Here is a 25,394-nt window from a genome sequence, read left to right as displayed (position 1 = left end):
CCACATTGTCACTGTGGTGATTTGGGCGGCACATGTGATTGGAAAGTATCACCAGGTGGAAGGCTGTTTCTATTTTCAGCTAAGGTTCCCACTCGATCATTATCCAGTGACTCATAGAATAGAATCACAGAAGGAGGCCAATCGGCCCGTCGACCCATGTCGCCTTTCTGCAAGAGCACTCCAGCTAGTCCCACTCCCCCGCCCTTTCCCTGTAGCCCTGCAAATTTTCTTCCTTCAGGTACTTATCTAATTCCCTTTTGAAAGTCACGATTGAATCTGCATCCACTACCCTTTCAGGCAGTTCATTCCAGATCCTAACCACTCGCTGCATAAAAATGTTTTTCCTCATGTCGCCTTTGGATCGTTGCCATTCTGTGTCTTCTGGTTCTCGATCCTTCTGCCAATGGGAACAGTTTCTCTCTATCTACTGTCTAGACCCCTCATGATTTTGAACACATCTATCAAATTTCATCTCAACCTTCTCTGCTTTGAGGAGAACAACCCCAGCTTCTCCAATCTAGCCACGTAACTGAAGTCCCTCATCCCTAGAACCCTTCTTGTGAATCTTTTCTGCACCCTCTCTAAAGCCTTCACATCCTTCCCAGCGTGCGGTACCCAGAATTGGACACAATACTCCAGTTGGGGCCGAACAAGTGTTTTATGCAGGATCATCATAACTTCCTTGCTTTTGTACTCTATGCCTCTATTTATAAAATACGATTTGCCTTTGACAAATCTGTGCTGGCTTTCCTTTATTAAGCCACATTTGTCCAAGTGACAATTTTGTCCTGGATTATTGTTTCTAAAAGCTTCCCCACTACCAGGGTTAAACTGACTGGTCTGTAGTTGCTGGGTTTATCCTTGCACCCTTTTTTGAACAAGTGTGTAACATTTGCAATTCTCCAGTCCTCTGGTACCATCCCCGTATCTAAGGAGGTTTGGAAGATTATATCCAGTACCTAAAATATTTCCACTTTAACTTCCCTCAGTATCTGAGGATGCATCCAAGCTGCTCTTATTGACCTATCGACAGCCAGCTTTTCTGGGATCTCTTATCAACTTTTTATCCAATCCAGTATATCAGCAACTTCAGTGTCTTACAACTTTATGGTGCAGTAAGTCTTCCCTATTCGTAGGGCCACTGATTAGTTAGATTTGAGCTTTTCCGTACACTGTTAATTTCTAATATATACCTACGTTGTGAAATCTTCCTGAAACAGTCTATTAGAGATTCAGAACAGGACATGTGTTAAAAGGTTACATATCGACTCACACCACCTAAATTTAGTCCCAAAGGACTAACTTTATATTACAAAATGGATCATTCTAAATTTTTGAACACATTCTTGGCTAGCATATTTGAGCATCTGGAAATATTGGGATGTCAAAACTCCAGCTGAATTCAAGACATATTTTATTTAAACATCACATAAATTAATTAGTACATCTTGCACTATGACTTTGGCAAAGACAGATGCAAAGTACTCATTTAGTTCCTTGATCTCCATTTTGATCCCTAATCGGCCCCACCCCTCCTCTTACTACCCATTTACTATTAAATGCCTATAGAAGAATTTTAGATTCCCTTTTGTTAGCTGCCAATCTATTCTCGCTCTCTCTTTGCCCCTTTTATTTCTCTTTTCACTACCCCTCCAAACTTTCTATATTCAGCCTAGTTCTCACTTGTATTCTCAACCTGACATAATTAATTATAATTTAGTGTATTTGTACACGATAGTTGCTAATGCCAATGTAATGTTCCATTAAGAGTTTGTTTTGAAATGCCAGGAAAGATGTTGCAGTCACTTCTACACTTTGTCGCGACATTGACAGTGTAAATACGGATTCTTTTCCCTCAATCTGGTTCAGCGAATTCACTGAGTCGAACACTGTTGCCGCTTATAACAAAGCAGACTTTATTAATGTTTCATCGGCCGGGACTTATCAGAATGAAGGAATGCTCTCCCTATAGAGTGCACCCACTCCCTACGGACAAGTCCTGTTACAATGTAAGGGCGCAACGGTTATACATTTTCAGTACATGATACAATTAGAGTGACATTCAGATCAGCCTATCCCCTTATGATCCCTCCTCCCCTTTGTCCACTCATGAGCCGACATCTGTATGGGCTGTTTTTACACAAAGAGCCTTTCAGAACCTTTCTCACCCTTTATTGTTTCAAGTTTATTGGTGTGACTTAGCAAGACCTTGGAGCCAGTCTGTTATTTGTGCCAATGTTGTAACATTTGCAGTCTGACATTCTTAAGGCTATTCCTCCATGAATCCTTTGTTCAATTTCACTGTCCCTATACATTTTCCCACATTCTCAACTTCAATGTCTGTATACATTCTCAACAGCTAATACCAAATTAAGTCAATAAACATTTTCTTGTCAGCTCGAAGTACAGTTATGGCTGGTGTATTTTTGCAAGTCATTTATATGGACTTCGTGGATGGATCACATCTGATCTGATAGCTGCCCATAAATAACTGTTGCGCAAGATGTACTAATTAATTTATGTGATGTTTAAATAAAATGTGTCTTGAATTCAGCTGGAGATTTGAAATCCCAATATTTCCAGATGCTCGAATATGTTAGCCAAGAATGCGTTCAAAAATTTAGAATGATACATTTTGTAATATAAAGTTAGTCCTTTAGGACTAAATTTAGGTGGTGTGAGTACATAGGTAACCTTTTAACACATGTCCTGTTCTGAATCTCTAATAGACTGTTTCAGGAAGATTTCACAACATAGGTATATATTAGAAATTAACAGTGTACGGAAAAGCTCAAAGCTAACTAATCAGTGGCCCTACAAGTAGGGGAGACTTACTGCACCATAAAGTTGTAAGACATTGAAGTTGCTCATTTACCTGGGCAAAATGACAGAGATGATGTGCTTCCCAATATGGAGGCAAGAGAAACTGTTGGAAAGAACAGATCCATATGGCTCTCGTACCCCTCTGGCAGGAAGTTTAATTGCTCCACCATTGGCGGCCTTGCCTTCAGTTGCCGAGGCCCAAAGCTCTGGAATTACCACCCTACAACTCTGCCTCTCTACCTCTCTTCCCTCCTTTTAAGACTCTCCTTAACCTAGCTTTTTCTGCTCTAATATCTCCTTATGTGGCTCGGTGTCAAATTTTGTCACTGCTCCCGTGAAGCGCACTGGGATGTTTTACTACGATAAATGCACGCAGCTGTTGTTGTTGAGAGACCTTGGAGAAAGTAATTTGCCAGGCCTCTTCGCCCCAGAAGATTGAGCAAAAAAAGAGATTTGCCTTTAAACCCTAAAGCTAACTTTTTCAAGAGTGCTGGGGTAGCATGCTAACATTTTCCACAGCTGATTACAATGATAAAACAAATATCGCCACAAGGAGGAGTTCAAAGTTCAGCAAATGAGAACACTTGGGGCTAGACTTTCGGCACATCATCGCCCATATAAGCGCAAGATTCAGGTTATCGTCCATTTTTGATAAAAATGGAAATTTGCACCCGATTATAGCCCATTTATCGCTGGCGCAACTTTCGGTAAATAGGAATGAGCTGCATCGCCCGGCCTATTTTTTAAAAAAATGTGACGTCCCCCTCGTGCAAGGCTGAGAATACTGGTTATAATGGAAGCTAGCGCCTGATTATTGGCCAGATAATCGCCAAGTGCTACTTTCAGCATTTCGCTCATAGTTCACCCAAATGATCGCTGGCCCAAAAAGACGCTGAAGAAAAGCTGCAATCGCCTGACCTTAACTCGGCACTATGGACACCATTTTGTAACTCAGGATCTTTAATAAAAGGCTGCTTGAAGTCCTTCTTCGGAGAAGCAATTTGTGAGTGATTTTAACGATGTTTTTGACTCTTGCCAATGATCTAATCACATTTGTATTTGTTGAGGACAAATTAAGGCCATTTATAGTGATTTATAGTAATGTGGCCTGTAATTTCTCAAGCAGTATTGATGACTAATCAGATGCTGCAGAATAGAGTTGGGAGAAGGTTTATTTTGTGCCCAAAGAGGTGGCAGATTGCTCACGAGGAGGAGACGTTACACCCAATGCATTTACAGGGATAAGCGATCATAACTGGACTTGTACGATAACATGTGCGTTAGCAGGCTGCGATTCCGAAAGGAGGTCATCAGTGAGATATGCCAGCTAATTAAGGGAGATCTGCAGCCTACCAGCACCATCAGGACCACACTGCTTGTTGAGGTTAAGGTTACTGCGGCACTTACCTTCTAGGCATCATCGGGCTCCTTTCAGGCCTCAGCTGGCGACATTTGTGGTATCTCTCAGCACGCCACACGTTGCTGCATTTTGACAGGTGACTGAAGCCCTTCACGCACGCAGGATGGACTTTATAAACTTCCCTATGACCACGGAGGCACAGACTGAGAAGGTTTTCGGTTTCTCGAATAGCAAACTTACCCAAGGTGCAGGGAGCAATAGACTGTACGCACATCGCCTTGCGAGCACCCTTACAGGATGCAGAGGTGTTTCAGAACCGAATGTGCAGCTCGTTGTCGACCACAAACAAATAGAAACATAGAAACATAGAAAATAGGTGCAGGAGTAGGCCATTAGGCCCTTCGAGCCTGCACCGCCATTCAATGAGTTCATGGCTGAACATGCAACTTCAGTACCCCATTCCTGCTTTCTTGCCATACCCCTTGATTCCCCTAGTAGTAAGGACTACATCTAACTCCTTTTTGAATATATTTAGTGAATTGGCCTCAACAACTTTATGTGGTAGAGAATTCCACAGGTTCACCACTCTCTGGGTGAAGAAGTTTCTCCTCATGTCAGCCCTAAACGGCTTACCCCTTATCCTTAGATTAAAACGAATTTGAAAAGAGTTGCATAAATGTGTAGTAGGAAGGAACATTTCGAGTTATTTCTAAATGGAATTAAAATGGTACATAATGAGATAGGGAAATGGAATAAGTACGTATCTGGCAATTGTCTGATCAGAGATAAATGGACTCTTTTCATTCCCAGATCCTTTGTTCTTGGAATACAGGATTGGATTAACTGAAATTATTCCAGCCTAAAGCTGAGAACAACAGGAAGAACTAGAATGGTCTCGTCACAAAGGCATCTCCACGACAAAAAAAAGCTTTTCCAAACTAGCTCTTACCCACTGGATCACCATCAAATTCTGCATTAACAAGTTACATGGTTTATCATTCGTATTCCTGATTACCCGTTTTCTATATGTAATATCACTACCAAACAACTTCTAGTTAAATTACCATTGGTTTTATAACCTTTTTCAAGCTGCTCAACTTTTACGTTTTTCACAAAACCTTCAACTCTTTGTCCTTTCTTCAACTACAGTCCTCAATTCTCTCGCACACCAACTACTGACCTTCAATTTCACATATCACTGGAACTAAATGGACTTGCCAAGTAGTCACATCTCTGCAGGATTCTCAGATGTCATCTATATTTTTTGTCCTTTAAACTCCCCCACTCCTACCTCTGGTCACATGCATCCTCCTTCAGTCAGGAGGGTGGAACAGATTTCTCTGCAACTATCAATACCGGCTTCAAATTCCCAACACACTATGACCTTTTTGGAGGGGTGGGGGAAGGAGATTTGAGACCTAAAGCCCCACTGAGCACTCCATTTGGAGGCTTCGGCAAGAATTGCCAGAGCCACCATAAGAGGACAAGTTCAAATTTCAGTTTTGGCTGAAAGCTAAAACTTCAAGTCTAATGCACTCGTTGCTACTGTTTGCAACTGTCAACTCGAGGTGAAAATCTTCACTCCTGTTAAAATTGGGAATCATTAGCACAACAGTATTTTGTTATGAGACTAATACTTAATATGGTGGTTGCAAAGATTTTATAACTTCAGGATTAGCAGACTATTATTTTAATACTAGAGCTACTAGATTATGCTGGTGAGGTTAGATGAAGAGGGGTGGGAGGAGGCTCTTGGAGTATAAACACCAGCATAGACCTATTGGACCAAATGGCCAGTTTCTGTGCTGTACATTCTATGTAATCCTCAAGGACTCACTGCAGACTACAGGGCACTGCATATTTAAGGTTCAACGAGTCAAACATCCATGGGGGTTGAGACCAAGTGCACGCTTCAGGCGAAGCAATGTCAGAGGGCAGTGAATGCAAATTTTCCAGGGAGCATCCATGATGCACACATCTTGCGTGAGAGCACTGTCTCTGACCTGTTTAAGAGTCAGCCACAAGGTCACGGTTGGATGCTGGGGGATAAAGGATATGGCCTTGCCAGCTGGCTCATGGCCTCCCTGCATAAGCCCCAGACAGAAACGGAGAAGCGCTGCAACGAAAGCCATGTAGCTGCACACAATATCGTCAAAGACAATTAGAGTTTTGAATTAGCGCTTCAGATGCCTGGACCACTCAGGAGGCAACCTACAATACCACCCTGAGCAAGTCACTGAGTTCATTGTGGTGTGCTGCATGTTACATAACCTAGCTATCAGGAGAGGAACAATTGCCAGATGGGACCACCGGTCCACCTCAGGAGAGAGGGAAGGCTGAAGAGGAGGACGAGGACCTCAGGGAGGACAATCAGCCGGGCGATGAACCCATGCCCCCACGCGCACCCCCCCCCCCCCCCCCACACCACTGGAAAAACCCCGTGGTAGTTATGCAGCTGCAAACCTCTTGCATCAGCAGCTCAAATGAACGCTTTGCGTGAAATTACATTGGTGACCGTTACAGTTGAGTTACGATGAGCTATCATTAAGGAAGAAATAGCGGGACATCTAGATAAGAATAGTGCAATCAAGCAGACGCAACATGGATTCATGAAGGGGAAATCATGTTTAACTAATTCACTGGAATTCTTTGAGGATATAACGAGTATGGTGGATAGAGGTATATCGATGGATGTGGTGTACTTAGATTTCCAAAAGGCATTCGATAAGGTGCCACACAAAAGGTTACTGCAGAAGATAAAGGTACGCCGAGTCAGAGGAAACTTATTAGCATGGATAGAGAATTGGCTGGCTAACAGAAAGCAGAGAGACGGGATAAATGGGTTCTTTTCGGATTGGAAATCGGTGGTTAGTGGTGTGCCACAGGGATCGGTGCTGGGACCACAACTGTTTACAATATACATAGATGACCTGGAAGAGGGGACAGAGTGTAGTGTAACAAAATTTGCAGATGACACAAAGATTAGTGGGAAAGCGGGTTGTGCAGAGGACACAGAGAGGCTGCAAAGAGATTTAGATAGGTTAAGCGAATGGGCTAAGGTTTGGCAGATGGAATACAATGTCGGAAAATGTGAGGTCATCCACCTTGGGGGGGGGGAAAAAAACAGTAGAAGGGAATATTATTTGAATGGGGAGAAATTACAACATGCTGCGGTGCAGAGGGACCTGGGGGTCCTTGTGCATGAATCCCAAAAAGTTAGTTTGCAGGTAATCAGGAAGGCGAATGGAATGTTGGCCTTCATTTCGAGAGGGATGGAGTACAAAAGCAGGGAGGTCCTGCTGCAACTGTACAGGGTATTGGTGAGGCCGCACCTGGAGTACTGCGTGCAGTTTTGGTCACCTTACTTAAGGAAGGATATACTAGCTTTGGAGGGGGTACAGAGACTATTCACTAGGCTGATTCCGGAGATGAGGGGGTTACCTTATGATGATTGATTGAGTAGACTGGGTCTTTACTCATTGGAGCTCAGAAGGATGAGGGATGATCTTATAGAAACATTTAAAATAATGAAAGGGATAGACAAGATAGATGCAGAGAGGTTGTTTCCACTGGTCGGGGAGACTAGAACTAGGTGGCACAGCCTCAAAATACGGGGGAGCCAATTTAAAACCGAGTTGAGAAGGAATTTCTTCTCCCAGAGGGTTATGAATCTGTGGAATTCTCTGCCCAAGGAAGCAGTTGAGGCTAGCTCATTGAATGTATTCAAATCACAGATAGATTTTTAACCAGTAAGGGAATTAAGGGTTATGGGGAGCGGGCAGTTAAGTGGAGCTGAGTCCACGGCCAGATCAGCCATGATCTTGTTGAATGGCGGAGCAGGCTCAAGGGGCTAGTTGGCCTACTCCTGTTCCTAATTCTTATGTTCTTATGTTTCATCCTTGCCTGGCTTGGCCTGGCCATGGCCATTGTTTCCAACCATTGTATTGATGATTTATCTTACGTTATTAGAAGACACTTCACAACAACTGTTAATTTAAATTTAAAAAGTAATATTTAAGAGGTAATTTTAAAAATATTTTAACAAACATATAACACCGTCCCCCAACAGTGAACACAATTTTTAACAGAACAATATAACACCCTCCCACCATCCCCAATCAACATTCAGCAATTTTTTAAAATAACAATAATATACGCGTCCCCCACCACCACCTGCGGACACACTTCCCTCCTATTCCTTGACACCCCCTTGTCGTAACCCCCGTTTCCCACGTAATCCCTGAGTAGCAGGACCAAGACGTCTTGCAGCAGAGCACCTCAAGGGCTGCTGCTGTGGGGGGGTGATGGCAGAATAACCTCAGTGGATGGAGAAGACGACGTTTGTGAAGAAACACTTTACGAGTAAGAAGAAGTTCTTCCTCCTGTCTCACCTCTGTCGTGCTTGTTGGTGGTATGGCACCTTGGGTGCAGTGCCGTATCTTGAAACTATCGCATGCCACAAGACATCGACCGAGTCGGTCGTTTGCCCCATTGCCGCGACTATCTGCTCCATGCCCTCAATTATTCTCGCAGACAGTGTGGCAATGTCGCCAGTCAACCCGCCGAGTGTATGGACGCGCTCTCGATCTATGTTGACGCTTGGCCTTGACGGTGACACCATGTCCTCATTGACATCTGCCCATCGCAGTGCGTGCCTTCCGCACCGACTCAACCTCCGCAGGGTTGGCGTGGGCACTGGATGACTTGGAGTGGCCTGCTGCAAGCTGCTTGGCCCCGATACGTCATCCGTTGAGGATGACGTGGCTGCAGGTACCACAGATGAAATAGCAGGCTCTATTTCATCCTCCTCCTCACTTGGGTGTTTGTCACCCATGGTGGTGACGACCTACAGCAGTACAGGTGTTGGTGCAATGGCCTCCCATTGCATCTGGGGAGCTGGAAAACATAATTGAGGTTATTAGAAGAGAAGGGGAGTCATGAGAATGCTTGCGCTGCGCTGGCATATGTAGGAGGAGCAACACTACTGAAATAAATGTGAACGAGAGACGTTGCTTATGATTAACGTGAGAGTACAGAAACTGCATGCATAACATTACATCATTGAAATATTATAATCAAATGCTTTTAAATTACTATTGGTTTACCACCGCTTTACACATTACTGACTTGCCGCAACAACAGGATCTGCACCCCACAGGTGGCAGAACGATTATGGGTGCCCACTAATGCTGCGGCACGTTCTTCCAGGTCAGAGAGAGGGTGCAGCTCAGCAGGTCCCCCTCCAGTCTGCCTTTGCTCGGCATGATTCTTGGATATCTTCCTCTGCAAACGTGACAAGAGCATGGCATAAGCTAATTGACTAGGTTCTATTACGGAAACACAACAGATATTGTAATCCACAATTAGTCAGCCCACATGCTGCTCATCGTTAGTGTTAACGTTATATGCTAATACAGTTTGTATCCAAAATGGATGCATGGTTATAACATAGAAACATAGAAAATAAGTGCAGGAGTAGGCCATTCGGCCCTTCTAGCCTGCACCACCATTCAATGAGTTCATGGCTGAACATGCAACTTCAGTACCCCATTCCTGCTTTCTCGCCATCCCCCTAGTAGTAAGGACTTCGTCTACATTCAGAGAAAATATTTAATAAGATTGTGTTTATGAACTAATACTTGACACCAAACATCTCGCATTCAATCTCCAGGGAAGGCCTCATCACAGGCCATGCCATTCGGCACCTGAGGGGAGGTAGGCGGTTTATTTGAATCGGTGGAGGTTCCCCGGGGTGGACCGGGGTGGGGGGGGAGAATCAGGACTGCTGGTGAGCTCTGCAATGACAAGACTGTGATGGGAGGGGGCACCGTGTCCATGGGCTGAGCTCAGAGACCTCCGTGTGGCCGGAGCTATGTCCCAAAGTGTCTCAGGGCAGACAGTGAGCCAGGGCAGCTCTCTCCCACTCCAGGCTGGGTCATTGTGAGTAACAACAGCCAGAGAGACTCTCACAATCTGGGTAAAGGTGACCGGACCCTTCAGTGCTCAGTCGTGCCCCATCCACCAACGTAACCAAAAAGGAGATGGTGCTCAAGTAAAAGACTTGCTCACAGCACACAAGAATTCTCCATCTAAACTAAAGTGGTAGACATGCCGAATGTTTGCGGTCTGTCTGGTTCCAGTGTGTCTGGTTCCAGTCATTCCTTTGGTCACAATTTTTGATCAAAGCATTTAAATAATAATAATTAATACTGTTGATTAAATGCAAGACATCTCAGCAAAATTAGACTTAAAGGGCGCAGGTTCTGACCCCAGTCCAAATCTTAGCAGGGAAGCGACCCAAGATTACCCAGCTTAATTACAATCCAGCAGATTTACATTGTAAGTAATGAGTCAGTGCATCATTGCAATTTAAAATGTAATAATTAATACTTGCTCTTGCCGATGCAACCAGAATGTTCCGCCGCTTGCGGCACTGGTCTGCCTCACGCCTATCGTGGGCCACTGATGAGACTAGGGTGGCGATATCTCCCATATTTTTTGATATATACGGGGGAGAGGTTTCCCACGCCCACCCCGGGTTAATTGGCCCTACTGATTTTCGACCTCATTAACCAGGGTCTCATTGGCCTCATCAGAGAAGGCTTTTACCGTCCTCCCGACAGCACCTGCTGCACGCTATTATCACTCGATTGGTTTGACATTTTTGCACCCTCCACAAACTTCTTTTCAGCTTCCTTCTCTCTCCTCTTTCAGTCTTCTGAGCTCTCGAATCGCGGAAAAAGTTCTTTGCTGAAAAAAAAGTGAATGTACAGAATGGCCGTTGCTATGGACGCCAGCCTTGCACGACTGAATACATCGCTAAGGCCCATTTCACATCACTAAGGCTATCACCCAAATGAAAAAAACGAAACTAGCGGTTTTTAAAATGGGCGATATTCCAGCGATCCTGAAACATTTTTTTAAAAAAGCACTAAGGCCGGAAATATCGCCCATTTTGGGGCGATAACGATCATAGTGGAAAGTCTAGCCCTTGGACTTTTGAATTATTGTACATGTGATAAGACAATCTGTGTATCTGGATATAACAAGAAATGTCTACATAGTTCCTTTAAGTATTTTTAACGCTAATTTTACAGTCACGCTGGCTCAGTTTGGATTATCTGTAACCCAATAAATGTTTCTGAAATAGTGCATTTAAATTCTACCAGTTCCATAACTGCATTTTAAGTTTGTTCAGTTGCATTTGGATGCAGGTTTAGTGAATACCATAATCTAATAAAACCCGAGTCGAAACATTTTGGTAACACCAATGTTAAATGAGTTTGATGGTTGTACTGTAAAATTTGGTTTATAAATGAAACCTTCACGCATGTTTTTAATGCTCCCTGAATATTGGGGTGCAACTTATAGAGCAGTGAGTCTTTTGGTATTTTTACTGCAACTGCAAAGTATGAGTGTGGCTAGTATTGTGAAGTTTACAATATTTAAAGGCCCGTTTTCTAATCTGGAAAATAACTCTTGTATACCCCAGAATTATTGTATTGTATGCCGTTTTAGGGTTCAGAGTGGAATGCTTCAAACTTGGAAGAGCTTCAGGCTACAGGGTAAGGACAGAATCATCAGTACAGTATTTTTTTAATATTTCACTTTTTCTCTAATTACTACCGTCAGCTCACGTATCAACTGACATCACAAAAGCAAATGGGAATCGGTGATGCAATAGATCCTAAACATCTTGCCAATGTGGGAGATCATAACCTTTACATTTGCTCAAGTGATATCTTTCATGTGTGAGACTAAAAAGTGAGTCATAGCAGGTTGTTTGACGATGAAAGGGATCACAGGTAGCCTATATGCACTCACACACACTCTTTGTTGGAACTCTAGATAATTTTTTCCTTCCTCTCTAATGTAGGGTGTTTGAGGTCAATTGTAGGACCCCAAGCAGCAGTCCCACCTGAGGTTAGCTAATCAGTGTGGAGCAGAAAGTTCCAGCTTTGAGTATGTGGTGCCTTTGCCCATTTCCACATCAGAGGAACTGAACATTTGTCAGGGCAAGGAACCGATGCGGCTTACATTCCTTTGTTGTGCGCCTCCCGTTAGCGCTAACAGGACGCTATCGTCCTGCACGGCGTTCCCTTTTCGTCCCGCGACAGAAATTGGCCAGCATCACACGAGGCCACTACGCGATGCCTGTGCCAGCCTCGCGGGTCGCGAACAGGGCCGCACACCCATCGCGGGGCGAAAGTTAAAGGGGAGGTGCGCTATGCCGCATGCCGCCATTTTTTTTCTTCCCGACTTACCAGTCGGGCTGCTGTGTAACATTGTCACGGGGTCCTGGCCTCGATCGTGCAACCCGGCTCTCTGTTTCGGTGCTGGGCTGCGACCACAGCACCCCCTAGCCCTGGTGGCACAATGGAGGCCATCAAAGGGCCATGCAGAGCTCGCAGCATGCCTCCCCTTTAACAGAAGAAGGGGCATTGAAACGCGCCAGCGCTGCACGATGAGCCTGGGTAGCACCCTGATCCTGCCCCAAAAGGAAGTTGCGTGAGCAACATTGCGCGTCACTTCCTGTGAGGGACGGTAACCTGAATTTCACTTCTGGGGCTAGACTTCTGAGCCGGGCACTGAATGTCCAACCCTGGAGAAGTTACCACCCCCAACCGGGGCGATAGGGAATTTCCACCCCAATATCTCCAATCATGTAGTTGCAACCTTGTTTGATATCATACTCTGCTTACTAAGTACATTCATTCTTGTGGTTAGTCCTTCATTAATATTGTTGTTTAATAAAATGATTATTAAGAAATTTCTCAACACAATTTTTCTGATCTCTTGCAGTGTTGGGTACATCTTAAATGTAACCAGAGAAATAGATAACTTCTTTCCGGGATTGTTCTGCTATCACAATATACGGGTGTTTGACGAGGATACTACAGACCTACTATCATATTGGAATGACACATATAACTTCATAACAAAAGCCAAGTAGGTAGAGGAACATTATGATCTGTAAACACGTTTTTCATAATGGCAAAAATTATCTTTTGGTTAAAGTAGCTGAACCACCAGGATCAAAATATCTAGTGAACTCGAGTGCGTGCTAAAGTTAATTCAGAACCTATCAGTGATCTAGTACAGTGAATATTATAACTACAGAATCTGAAACATAACATTAGCTGATAGGTAATTGAGGAGCCATGATAACTGATCCATGACATGATTAGGTGAGAATACCTTGTCCTCATTGTGGCTTGAGGGATAACAACTCTGAGACTACGTGAATAGCATCGTGAATAATTTTAGCTCAAGAGTTCAAAAATGGCCATTAATAGATTCTTGATTAAATACTATGTAGTGGGGGTATGAACATACTAAAGCTGGGGGAGATAGTCAGAGGGGTTCCTGAACTATGGAGTGAATTCATTGTATTGTCTTTTATTAAACCTACCTCTCAATTTTCTGACTTGTCTAAATTTAATGTTTTAAATTCTAAGATATAAATACAGGCAAGTACAGAGTAAACTGCTTAGTGACATTTGAGTAGACCTGATTTATCCCATATATGAGTAGACCTGATTTATCCCATATGCCTGGTGGCTATTATAATTGGCCATATTAGATCTGATGGACTGTGGAGAGTTGTAGCCTGGAGAGAAGCGCGGTCTGTCCTGTATTGCGGGGTCAGGTTGGTGGAGGACCTTTATCTTACGGATGTTTAGTGTAGGGCCCATGCTTTCGTATGCCTCAGTGAAGATGTTGACGATGACTTGGAGTTCAGCCTCTGAATGTGCACAACCAGCTCTGTTGGGCGGACCACATTGTTCACATGCCTGACACAAGACTCCCAAAGCAAATGCTCTACTCAGAGCTCTTACACGGCAAATAAGCCCTAGGTGGGCAGAGGAAACATTTCAAGGACACCCTCAAAGCCTTCTTGATAAAATGCAACATCCCCACTGACACCTGGGAGTCCCTGGCCAAAGACCGCCCTAAGTGGAGGAAGAGCATCCGGGATGGCGCTGAGCTCGAGTCTCGTCGCCGAGAGCATGCAGAAAGCAAACGCAGGCAGCGGAAGGAGCATGCGGCAAACCAGACTCCCCACCCACCCTTTCCTTCATATTGGACTGTTCAGTCACCTAAGAACTCACTTTGAGTGGAAGCAAGTCTTCCTCGATTTCGAGGGACTGCCTATGATGATGGTTTGTCCAGACAAAGGAATTATCCTGTCCAGTTAAACCAACAAAACTTTCACACATGTAAACGCATTTAATTGAATGTGGTTTGTCCCAGTAACCAGATTTCCGAGATAAATTGCATCTCAAAATTGGAGTCTTAACTGTATAGATATAGGCAATCTAATAGAGAATACTATGGCTCATTTTTGTTGGGACCATGAAAATATCTTCTGTAGAATGCAACAAGTAAGGACTGTCTGTATTGCAATACTGTGTTATTAAATAACAACAACTTGGATCTATATAGCGCCTTTAACGTAGTGAAACGTCCCAAGGCGCTTCACAGGAGTATTATGAGATAAAAATTTGATACCAAGCCGTCTAGTAGAAATTAGTGCAGGTGACACAAGCTTGGTCAAAGAGCTATGTTTTAACAACAACAACAACAACTTTTATTTATATAGCGCCTTTAACATAAAACGTCCCAAGGTGCTTCACAGTAGTGATATGACAAAAACAGATAAATTTGACACTGAGCCACGGAAGAAGAAATTACAGCAGATGACCAAAGGCTTGGTTAAAGAGGTAGGTTTTAAGGAGCGTCTTAAAGGAGGAAAGAGAGGTAGAGAGTTCCAGAGCTTGGAGCCCAGGCAGCTGAAGGCAAGGCCACTGATGGTTGAGCAGTTATAATCAGGGATACTCGAGAGCAGAATTTGAGGAGCGGCAACATCTCATAGGGTTGTGAGGCTGAAAGAGATTACAGAGATAGGGAGGGGCGAATCCATGGTGGTATTTGTAAACAAGGATGAGAATTTTGAAATCGAGGCGTTGCTTAGCCGGGAGCCAATGTAGGTCAGTGAGCACAGGGGTAATGGGTAATCGTGACTTGGTGCGAGTTAGGACACGGGCTGCCAAGCTTTGGATGATAAGTTTACGTAGTGTAGAATGTGGGGGCCCAACCAGGTGTGCGTTGGAGTGGTCAAGTCTAAAAGTTACAAAGACATGGATGAGGGTTTGAGCAGCAAAAGAGCTGAGGCAGAGGCAGGCAGTGTTATGGAGGTGGAAATGCGTGGTTTTAGTTATGCCACAGCTATGTGGCCGGAAGCTCATTTCAGGGTCAAATATGATGCCTAGGTTGCGAACAGTCTGGATCAGCCTCATAGATGCTAGGGAGAGGGATGGAGTTAGTGGCTAGGGAACGCGGTTTGTGGCAGGGACCAAAAAATTTGGCTTCGATCTTCCCAATATTTAATTGGAGAAAATTTCTGCTCATTCAGTACTGGATGTCGGATAAGCAGTCTGACAATTTAGAGACATGGAGGGTCCAAGAGAAGTGGTGGAGAGGTAGAGTTGGGTGTCATCAGCATACATGTGGAAACTGACTCCTTGTATTTGGATGATATTGCCAAGGGGCAGCATATAGATGAGAACTAGGAGGGGGCCAAGGATAGATCCTTGGGGGATACCAGAGGTAATGATGCGGGAGTGGGAAGAGAAGCTATTGCAGGAGATTTTCTGGCTACGATTAGATAAGAATGGAACCAGGCGAGTGCAGTCCCACCCAGCTGGACGATGGTGGGGAGGCATTGGAGGAGGATGGAGTGATCAACTGTGTCGAAGGCTGCAGACAGGTACAAGAAGACGAAGAGGGATATTGTACCTTTGTCACAGTCACAAAGTACATTATTTGTGACTTAGGAGAACCGTTTCGGTACTGTGACGGGGCGAAAACCAGATTGAAGGGATTCAAACATAGAGCTCTGAGAAAGATGGTCACAGATTTGGGAGGCGACAACACGTTCAAGGACTTTGGAGAGGAAAGGGAGGTTGGGGATGGGATGATAGTTAGCAAGCACAGTGGGGTCAAGGGTTGTTTTTTTGAGGGGAGGGGTGATGACAGCAGATTTGAAGGAGAGGGGAACAGTACCTGCGGAGAGAGAACCGTTAACAATGTCGGCTAACATGGAAGCCAAAAAAGGGTGGTCAACAGTTTAGTGGGAAATAGGGTCAAGGGAGCAGGAAGTGGGTCTCATGGACAAGATGAGCGTGGAGAGGTCAAAAGGGGAGATCAGAGAAAGATGCGAGTTCAGGGCTAGGGCAGGTGGGAGCCTCGGATGAAGTTTGGCCGGTGGGCTAGGGGAAGGCAGGGAAGTCACAGAGGCAGCTGATTGGATGGTCTCAATCTTTGAGACATAGAAGTCCATGAGCTCCTCACACTTGTTGGAGGTGAGTGTGGTGGAGAGGGGTTTAAGAAGACGGTTAGCAGTAGAGAATAGTAACCGGGTGTTATCTTTGCATTCCAGAATGATCCTGGAATAGTGAGCAGTTTTTGTAGGACCCGATAATGATTTATGTGGCGAGCCAGATCTAGCGGTGAATGGCTAAACCAGTTGTCCACCACATCCATTCAAGTCTGCACCCCTAGACTTGAGGGAGCAATGATGAGAGCTGTACCAGGGGGAATGGCCAGGGTGAGAGAGAATAATTGTTTTAATAGGGACTGGGGCATCAACGGTAATCGGTGGCTGCAGAAATGTCATGGTGAAATATAATTTAAGGAGCGTCTTGATGGAGGAAAGAGGTGTAGAGAGGCAGAGGTGTTTAGGCAGGGAGTTCAAGCTTGGGGCCTAGGTAACAGAAGGCATGACCACCAATGGTTGAGCAATTATAATCAAGGATGCTCGAAGGCAGAATTAGAGGAGCGCAGACAACTTGGAGGTTGTGGGGCTGGAAGAGATTACAGATGTGAATATCCTGGAGTTCTTGATTGCCTTTGAGGTCAGGAAGACATGTCAGCGATTTCATCTCTTGGAGGTTTCGTCTCTGGTTGTGTACCTCTTGAATAAATTGGAGCTCATTAGAAGATATGTCTTAAATGGTCTCAAAAGGCTTTTTCTAGATTTATATTTTTTTAGTGTTAATTAATTTAGGCCCCTATTTTCACCACGGTTGTGCGCCGCTTTTTGATGTCTAAATGTTTTTTGGCGTGAAATACTCACTTTCCAACTTTCGCCAACATTTGAACGCTAGCACTGACCATGTACGCCAGTTTAAAAAATGTTGCCACAGACACAAGTCAAAACGAGACCGGCCGTAGCTTTTCTGGACTTAATAGATTTTGGCCGTCCATGATTTTTTTCAACGCGGCGCACACTGGCCAAAAGCCCCGCAAAAACAACCCTACATTAACTTAAGAAATCAGCATGGGTCACAAGAGGACAGGAGTGAGGCAATAAGAATACACGATAACATACCTTTTTTTTTCCATAGGGAACTCTTTTTGGAGCAAGGGAAGAAGATTTCCGGCCGAAAGGACTGCACCCCCCCCCCCCCCCCCCCCCCCAGCTGCATTTCCAGGCTGAAAGGACGGCTCTCCACTGGCTGGACCTGTTGCAATCCAGGGCCGAATGTCCCCCTGCTAAGTCCCGCTCCCCCTGTGAGTTGAAGTTCGGGAGCAGGAGGGCCATTCGGCCAGGAATTGCGGTGGGTCCAGCCAGTAGGAAGCCGTCCTTTTGGCCCAGGAATGCAGCAGATCCAGCTGGGGGAGGTGCCTCGGGTCCAGCGGGGGGAGAGATCCTTTGTGGCCCTTTCGGCAACAGTAGGGTACCAACCTTTCGGGGAAGCGGGCTTCAGCGTCTCTGGCAACTTCAGCTTTTCGCGCATGCCCAGAGAGTTTTTAGCGCAGACTTGATGCTCCCTTCCCCCCCCCCCCCCCCCCCAAACTAATTTGGAGAGCACGGCGCCAAATTTAAATATTTCTTTGGCTAAAGTCCTGATTTTTTTTTTGCCGCAAACGTATACAAAAAAATCGTACGTTAACATGTGCGGCCGCCAGAAATCCAGCAAGTGGAAAATAGGAGCCTTAGTGTTAGTATATTGGCTTAATATTCTAAAAAAAATTAAGCAAGATGGTATTAATCAAGACTCCAAACTATTGCTAAAGTCAACCTTTAGTGCACATTAGTGATCCAAAAAATACCCAATACTTATGTGTAGTTATTTAATGTTTCTGATCACTCATTACTTTTCTGTTTGACACTTTCCGTATATTGACTTCCTTTCTAGGCCTTCTGTAGCTTTTCAACAAAGTGTGCAATTTTTTTTAGCTGCTGTTTAAACTAATCTTTCTTTATGTTCAGGAACAATCACTCCAAGTGTCTAGTACATTGCAAAATGGGTGTTAGCCGATCTGCGTCAACAGTCATTGCATATGCAATGAAGGAATATAGGTGGTCGCTCGAGAAAGCCTACAAATATGTGAAGGAGAAACGGAGTGTTGCACAGCCAAATGCAGGGTTCATGAGGCAGCTGGCGGAATATGAAGGCATTTTAGATGCTAGGTAAATAACTACTTCTGGAGCAAATTGAATCTTTTATTAGTACATTTTCACAAAATTGCACAGCTGTAAAATATTACGTTTTAATTCTGTTTCCTCTTAACTGCTCTCCAATACTTTAATATTACTTTCAGGATTAGAAAAGGAAGACTTGCATTTATACAGCGTCTTTCATGACTCGATGTCCCAAAGCGCTTTACAGCCACTGAAGTACTTTTGAAGTGTAATCACTGTTGTGATGTGGGAAACGTGGCAGCCAATTTGGGCACAGCAATGTGATAATGTCCAGATAATCTATTTTTTTAGTGATGCTGATTGGCCACGACACTGGGGAAAACTCCTCCGCTCTTCTTCGATTCTAGTGCCGTGGGATCTTTTACATCCACTTAAACAGAGGCCCCATCTGTTCTCAACCTTTCATCTGAAAAACGACACCTCCATCAGTGCAGCACTCCCTCACTGCTGTCCTAGATTGTCGGCCTAGATTTTTGTGCTCAACGAATAGGGTTTAGTTCGGGTTTATTTTTTGAATTCCCAGTTTTTCTTACAGTAATTTTGTTTTCCTTGTTTGTTATTATAAGCAGAATTTTGAAATTTTGCTGCAACTGGCAAGTATGCTATATGTTCATTTTAAAAAGACTTGACTGTGAAGGTAGGCCAGTGGTGGCATGCATTGAGGTTTTAACTGCTGTGCCACAGAATGGTGAGATGGACACGTCTTGTATTTTCACCACATCATGAGCATCCATAATTGCCCAGTTGGGTAAAGCCCGAAGGTGCTTCCCCGCACACAGGAGGAAGGGGAGGCCTGAACATAAGTCTCACTGCCCTTCTCTGGGCCTATAGAAAGATTGAGATGAAAGATGCATAAATAGGGCACTAGTGCATTCTTTGCAAGAAATGGTAAGGTAGTGGAAATAAATTTGGCAAAGGGAAATAATTTATCAATTGGGGCATATTACGATTGCTAAGATTATTCTTGCATAATTAAATTCCAGGCATCAAAGGTCAATGCACTGCTTGATTGAGACGACGAGGAGGGTTGGGTATTGGTATGATGATCAATGACTTTTAACTGAGCATAGCTTTATGTACCTGCAATAAACTCAGGAAATGTTGGTACGAGATCACTGGCCTGGATTTTTTAATTATTTTCCTCAATTTTCTTTTTTGCTCAGTCTTCCAATGACATTTTTGCTCACGTCTCGATGCTGCACCTCAGGACATATTTCTACATTAAATACATTATTTAACCACTTAAAGTAGATACTATTGTAATTGTGGTTATTAAAGTAATAATGATAGCATTAGTGGTAGTAGAATTGAACCCTTTCCTGGGTACACACATGTATCGTCAGCAAGCCTCCTCTTGTGGTAGTTTTAAGTTAGTTGCTGACAATTAGTCAAATAATGTGGGTTGACTCATCCTTAGATTTATTTTCCTCATTTTGTGTAGGAATGCCATGATGGTCCAGTTGAGATAGAGGCCCCAACATATTGGAAATTCAGTCTTACTTCACTATTTTCCAATCTCAAAATGTTGTAAATCTTTATTTGGTCTGATCATATTGCTAACTTGCCTTTGAAACATAGGTTTCACTTCATCTATTTTTAAAATTGTTTATAATTCAAGGAAGGGGTCTCCACAAATATTCTGAGGACTTGGTCATTATAAAGCCTTATCCAAGAATATTCAATTAACCCACATTTATTTATCTAGCTACGACATAATTTCAACTGTGCAAAGTCAGCTCCTTGTCGGGTTCAGTAACTTCTAGCCAGTTCCCCAACTATTATCAACATTCATTGTTTAAATAATGGTGTCCACAGAATTGAAAATGACAAAATTTAAAAAGATGTTGTTAGTTATTCTAATTTTAAGATTTAGATTGTTCGATGACTCATCTAGGTCAATAAAATTAAAGATACAAGAACATAAGAAATAGGAGGTAGGCCATATGGCCCCTTGAGCCTGCTCCGCTATTTAATACGATCATGGCTGATCTGATCATGGACTCGGGTCCATTTCCCTTATTTCCTTATCAGTTAAGAAACTGTCTATCTCTGTCTTAAATTTATTCAATGACCCAGCTTCCACAGCTCTCTACAGATTTACAACCCTCCTGAGAGAAGAAATGTCTCCTCATCTCAATTTTAAATGGGCGGTCCCTTATTCTAAGATTATGCCCCCTAGTTCTAGTCTCCTAGTATACTAGGCGATGATCTGTGGTGTTGCACACAGGGAGTCAAAACCATGTGGGGTTATAGGGTAGGGAGGTCATTGAGCCAGGGTGCATGGGTGTAATTCAATCATCATCTTTAAATCATCATGTCTATTATCCCTGTTTTTATATTTCTAATATCCACATTCTTGTATCCACATTTAAAATGGAAAATGCCACTGTAAGCTTGCCGTACTGTAATTGCACCCTCCTGCCAGGGTTGACGCTGCAATTTACCCCCATTGGAATTCATAGACTGTCAACACCATGTGTGAAAAGTCATTAACTAAAGTAGTTAAACTAGATATTTACTGTAATTTGGAAACAAGGCAGCAAATTACAGTAGGCTGCATAAAGTTGGTGACATTCAGGCTGGAGATTTTTTTGACTGGCTAAGCAATGATTTGACCGTTCCATCAATAAAAATGGTGTATGCAATCCCTTTTTGACAGTGAGAAAACACTTTGAATGTAGCAGTTAAACTCTCATGGACTGTTAGTTCAATATTGTTTTGTTTCTTTACTTGGCAAGTATGTTTATTGAATTAGCATGGGTCAGTGGTGAAGATTAACATCTGGGTAATTGTTTAAGTGGAAGTGGCTGCATAGTTTTGAGCTGGTAAGCAGCTTCCATTGATAAACAAAACAGTCCAGTGTTAAATTAGAAAATGACGCAAAATACATAGCATTGCTGGAGAGTGACATGGGAACAAAGGAATTGGTAAACAAAAAAAGACCATCTAGTTTGCCTTCTAGCATCCTGGCAGTCACATGACTACGTGAAAAAAATGCAAGCATCTTATTAAAGATGATAAAACAACACAAAAGCTTTTTGCTTGTAAACAAATGATATTTTGCTTTTCTTTATACCTATGGTTTTTTAAAAGGAACGTTACATCTTAATTAACTTTTTTTTTTAATTTCAGTACTCTTCTTGGAATGAAATTGTTGACTGGCTTCCATTTATAAAAAACAATGGACAGAAGACACTTCACCCCATCTTACTGCTGGGAAATGGAATACTTTCTGTTTTGGCCAGTTGGCCAGCTAGTGTCAACATCAAGCACTACTCTTGGGCAGTGTACGTTTCACTGCAGAGCAAAGCTACTTCTACTCTGCCCCAACAATGAGCCTCAGCCCCGACCTCAGAAGAACACCCCTTATTGCACCAGTGCAACATTTACATCTACCACATCATCCATTTAGTAACCTGTCTGGGAGATTGCCATTTAATGCAAAATGAGAGGCAGTTTTGTGCTATGGGCCCATGGTCACGAGGAACTTTATTGTAACTGACCAAATTGATTTTACCCAAGTCCTTTTATCCCATTCAACCCAGAGCTGGGTGGTAAAAGACCAGTCACCACCAAGTCCTTCTTACTTTATTACTCTTCATTTAAATTGCCATTTATTGTTTTTAAAACTCTTGCTTTAATCGTGTGGACTTTTTTCAATTTTGAGAATCTTGCATTCCAATACAGAAAGGATACACTTTGTTTCCCCCTCCCCTTTGTCGGTATTTAACTCTTAATGCTTTTCACTTTTTTCTCTCTCGGGTTACATTCCATCTGTGGCAGTACAGCTCTGAATATGCATAGGATTTTCTCCCTACCTAGCAAAAATTGAACCTGCATTACAATGATCCTCCATTTAAGGTTACCAGCCTTGGCTCAGTTGGTAGCACTCATCTCCGAGTCAGAAGGTTGAGACTTCAAGTCCTATTCCAGAGACTTGAACACATAATTTAGGTTGACACTTCAATGCAGTACTGAGGGATTGCTGCACTGTCAGCAATGCTGTCTTTTGGATGAGGCATTAAATTGTCCTGTCGGGTCGACATAAAAGATCCCATGGCACTATTCAAAGAAGAGTAAGGGGAGTTATCTAACCAATATTTATCCCTCAACCAAATCACTAAAACAGATTATCTGGTCATTATCTCACTACTGATTGTGGGATCTTGAAGTCCGCAAATTGGCTGCCATGTTTCCTAAATTATAACAGTGACTACACTCAAGTGTTTTACTGGTTGTGAAGAGTTTTGGGATGACCTGAGGTCATGAAAGGCGCTATATAAATACAATTTTTTTTATTTCTCTTTCATTATGCCACTATGCATTATTTTATTACTATTGAACCTGTGGCTGATACCTCCTCCTTCTCATTTAAAAAAAAAACAGTAAACATCGACATAATAGCTTGTGGCGACGCAATTCTGAGAGTGACTTACAAGAAACGGTGAGAGATCCGATGTTCCAGAGCAGTGGAGTATCTATCCAACAAGACTTGAACAGCTGTAATGCAGGAATTCAGCACAGATCTGGAGAGCAGAAGTATAGCAGTACTGAACCATCTCAGGGTGCAATAGTAGCCAACAAGGATAAAGGTGAACCAGTTAATTCCAATTACTACTTCAGGTGTCTGTCGGATCCCATTATAGACAGTGCCTACATCAAACAGCACAGAGAGCTGGAACAATTTTCAGTCCAAGTTGAAGATGTGGAAAGAGATATAATTCAGATGGATAATGCAGGTTTCAGGTACACAGAAGATGGTGTCCGTGACACCGGGCTGCTTCTGTCACCTCAGATTCGGGATACTTATGACGGTCAAAGCAGAGTACTAAGCCAACAGGGAAATAATTACCTGATGTTTATAGCAGTAGAGGAGTCAGAAGAGGAAAATGAGAATACACTGGGCTTTGGTATATATGGTGAAGATGACCACATCGTGGTTAATGGACCTAATACAGAAAATGATGCAGAGGCAGATGCAAGCCTAACAAACATACTGGAGCCAGGTTCGACAGCAAGTGTTGAAAATCAACTCGATAAAGACAATATGAACAATAACAACAATGCCACAAGAAATTGTTTGAAAGAAGATGAAGTAAGTACAAATAATGAAAAGAACTGTAACCTTTTTGTACATAACTCCTGGCAATGAACGGAAGCATTCTGCGCATGCGCGCCTCCGGTTCTTTTACGAACTTAAATGTGCGCCGAAAGTAAAAATCTATTCAATCAATCGCACAGTGTGACGCGGTTGCAGGCAACGTCCCGGAAACATTCTGCGCAGAAAGTCACTGCGCCGCATTTAATCGTTGCCTGGAATTACTCCAACCTCTCGTTCGCTCCCAATACAGCCTTTCTATTTCATAGAACATAATATAACCATTGAGTAACTGATGTAGAGACATAGAAATTTACAGCGCAGAAGGAGGCCATTTCAGCCCACCGTGTCCGCGCTGGCTGACAAAGAGCCGCACGGCCCTCGGTCAGCAGCCCTGAAGGTTACATATAAACCAATGAACAATGGCGGAAAGGTAAAGAGCACCCAGCCCAACCAGTCCGCCCCACACAATTGTGACACCCCTAAGATTGAAACATTCTACACTCCACCCCAACCGGAGCCATGTGATCTCCTGGGAGAGGCAAAAACCTGATTTAAAAACCCAGGCCAATTAAGGGAGAGAAAAAAATCTGGGAAACTTCCTCTCCGACACATTCAGGCGATCAAAACTAGTCCATGAGATCACCCTAGCCGTATTCAATTCTCTGCAGTACTTGCCATCATATCTGCGCCTGCCAACAAGAGTTTATCGAGTCTAATCCCAATTACCAGCTCTAGGTCCGTAACCCTGCAGGTTACGGCACTTTAATAGGGCACAAGTTTCGGCCAGCGCCGAGAACGGCACAGCCCTGACCTGGACGCCCGTTTTTCGCGCCCGAAAGTGCGCCTAAAAAATACCTGCAGATTCTCCGGCTCCATGCAGGTCCTTTGGAGTTCGGCGCGGCGCAGCGCAGCACGAGCTGTGGGGGGGCAGAGCCAGGTCTCTGCGCTGAAATCAGTGCCGGGACCTCTGCACAGGCGCGCTACAGTGGGCATGCATGTGCAGTAGCTCCAGGCGCCCAAAACTGTGTGGGAGGGACCCGAAGCACGCAGCCCCTAGCCCTAGCCGAATGGCCTCACGGGCTGCGAGGATCAGGCAGCACCTCCCTCATCCAGCTCCTGCTCTGGCTCTCTCAAACCCCCGCCCCCCCCCCCGCAAGCTCCCGCTCCGACGACCGCCCCCCCCCCCCCCCCAAGCTCCGGCTTCCCCCGGCTACGTACCTTTAACTCCTTCGGCGGGGCCCGCCCGCCCGGCATCTTGCTGGGGGCGGGCCACACCCGAAGTCTTGGGCCCAGCTTCTTCTCGTCAGCTGGGCCCGTTCAGCCTCCTCCCTCTCCGCTCCCCCTCCCTCCCCTCTCCTCCTCCTCCTCCTCTCCCTCTCCTCTTTCCCCTCCCCCCCCACCTCCTCTCCCTCTCTTTCTCCCCCCTCCTCTTTCTCCCCCGCCCCCCTTCTCTCCTCTCGCCCTCCCCCCCCCCTCCCTCCCTCCCTCTACTCTTCCCCCTCCCTCCCTCTACTCTTCCCCCTCCCTCCCTCTACTCTTCCCCCTCCCTCCCTCTCCTCTTCCCCCTCCCTCCCTCTCCTCTTCCCCCTCCCTCCCTCTCCTCTTCCCCCTCCCTCTCC

General features: G+C 44.2%; 1 protein-coding gene across 2 annotated transcripts in view; it reads left to right on the top strand.

Moving 5' to 3' along the window:
• LOC139269021 (protein phosphatase Slingshot homolog 1-like) overlaps positions 1-25,394 on the top strand; it is a 138,068-nt gene that overhangs the window by 98,278 nt on the left and 14,396 nt on the right. For both annotated transcript variants that reach the window (XM_070887958.1, XM_070887959.1), the window contains exons 11-14: positions 11,702-11,748; positions 12,986-13,132; positions 18,462-18,662; positions 23,061-23,769. In XM_070887958.1, coding sequence (XP_070744059.1) covers positions 11,702-11,748; positions 12,986-13,132; positions 18,462-18,662; positions 23,061-23,769 — 1,104 coding nt within the window. The remainder of the gene's footprint in view (positions 1-11,701; positions 11,749-12,985; positions 13,133-18,461; positions 18,663-23,060; positions 23,770-25,394) is intronic.

This window comes from Pristiophorus japonicus, chromosome 8, assembly GCF_044704955.1.
Source record: "Pristiophorus japonicus isolate sPriJap1 chromosome 8, sPriJap1.hap1, whole genome shotgun sequence".
Lineage (NCBI taxonomy): Eukaryota > Metazoa > Chordata > Chondrichthyes > Pristiophoridae > Pristiophorus > Pristiophorus japonicus.
Note: the sequence above shows the minus strand (reverse complement) of the source record. Positions and strands in the feature narration are given on the sequence as shown.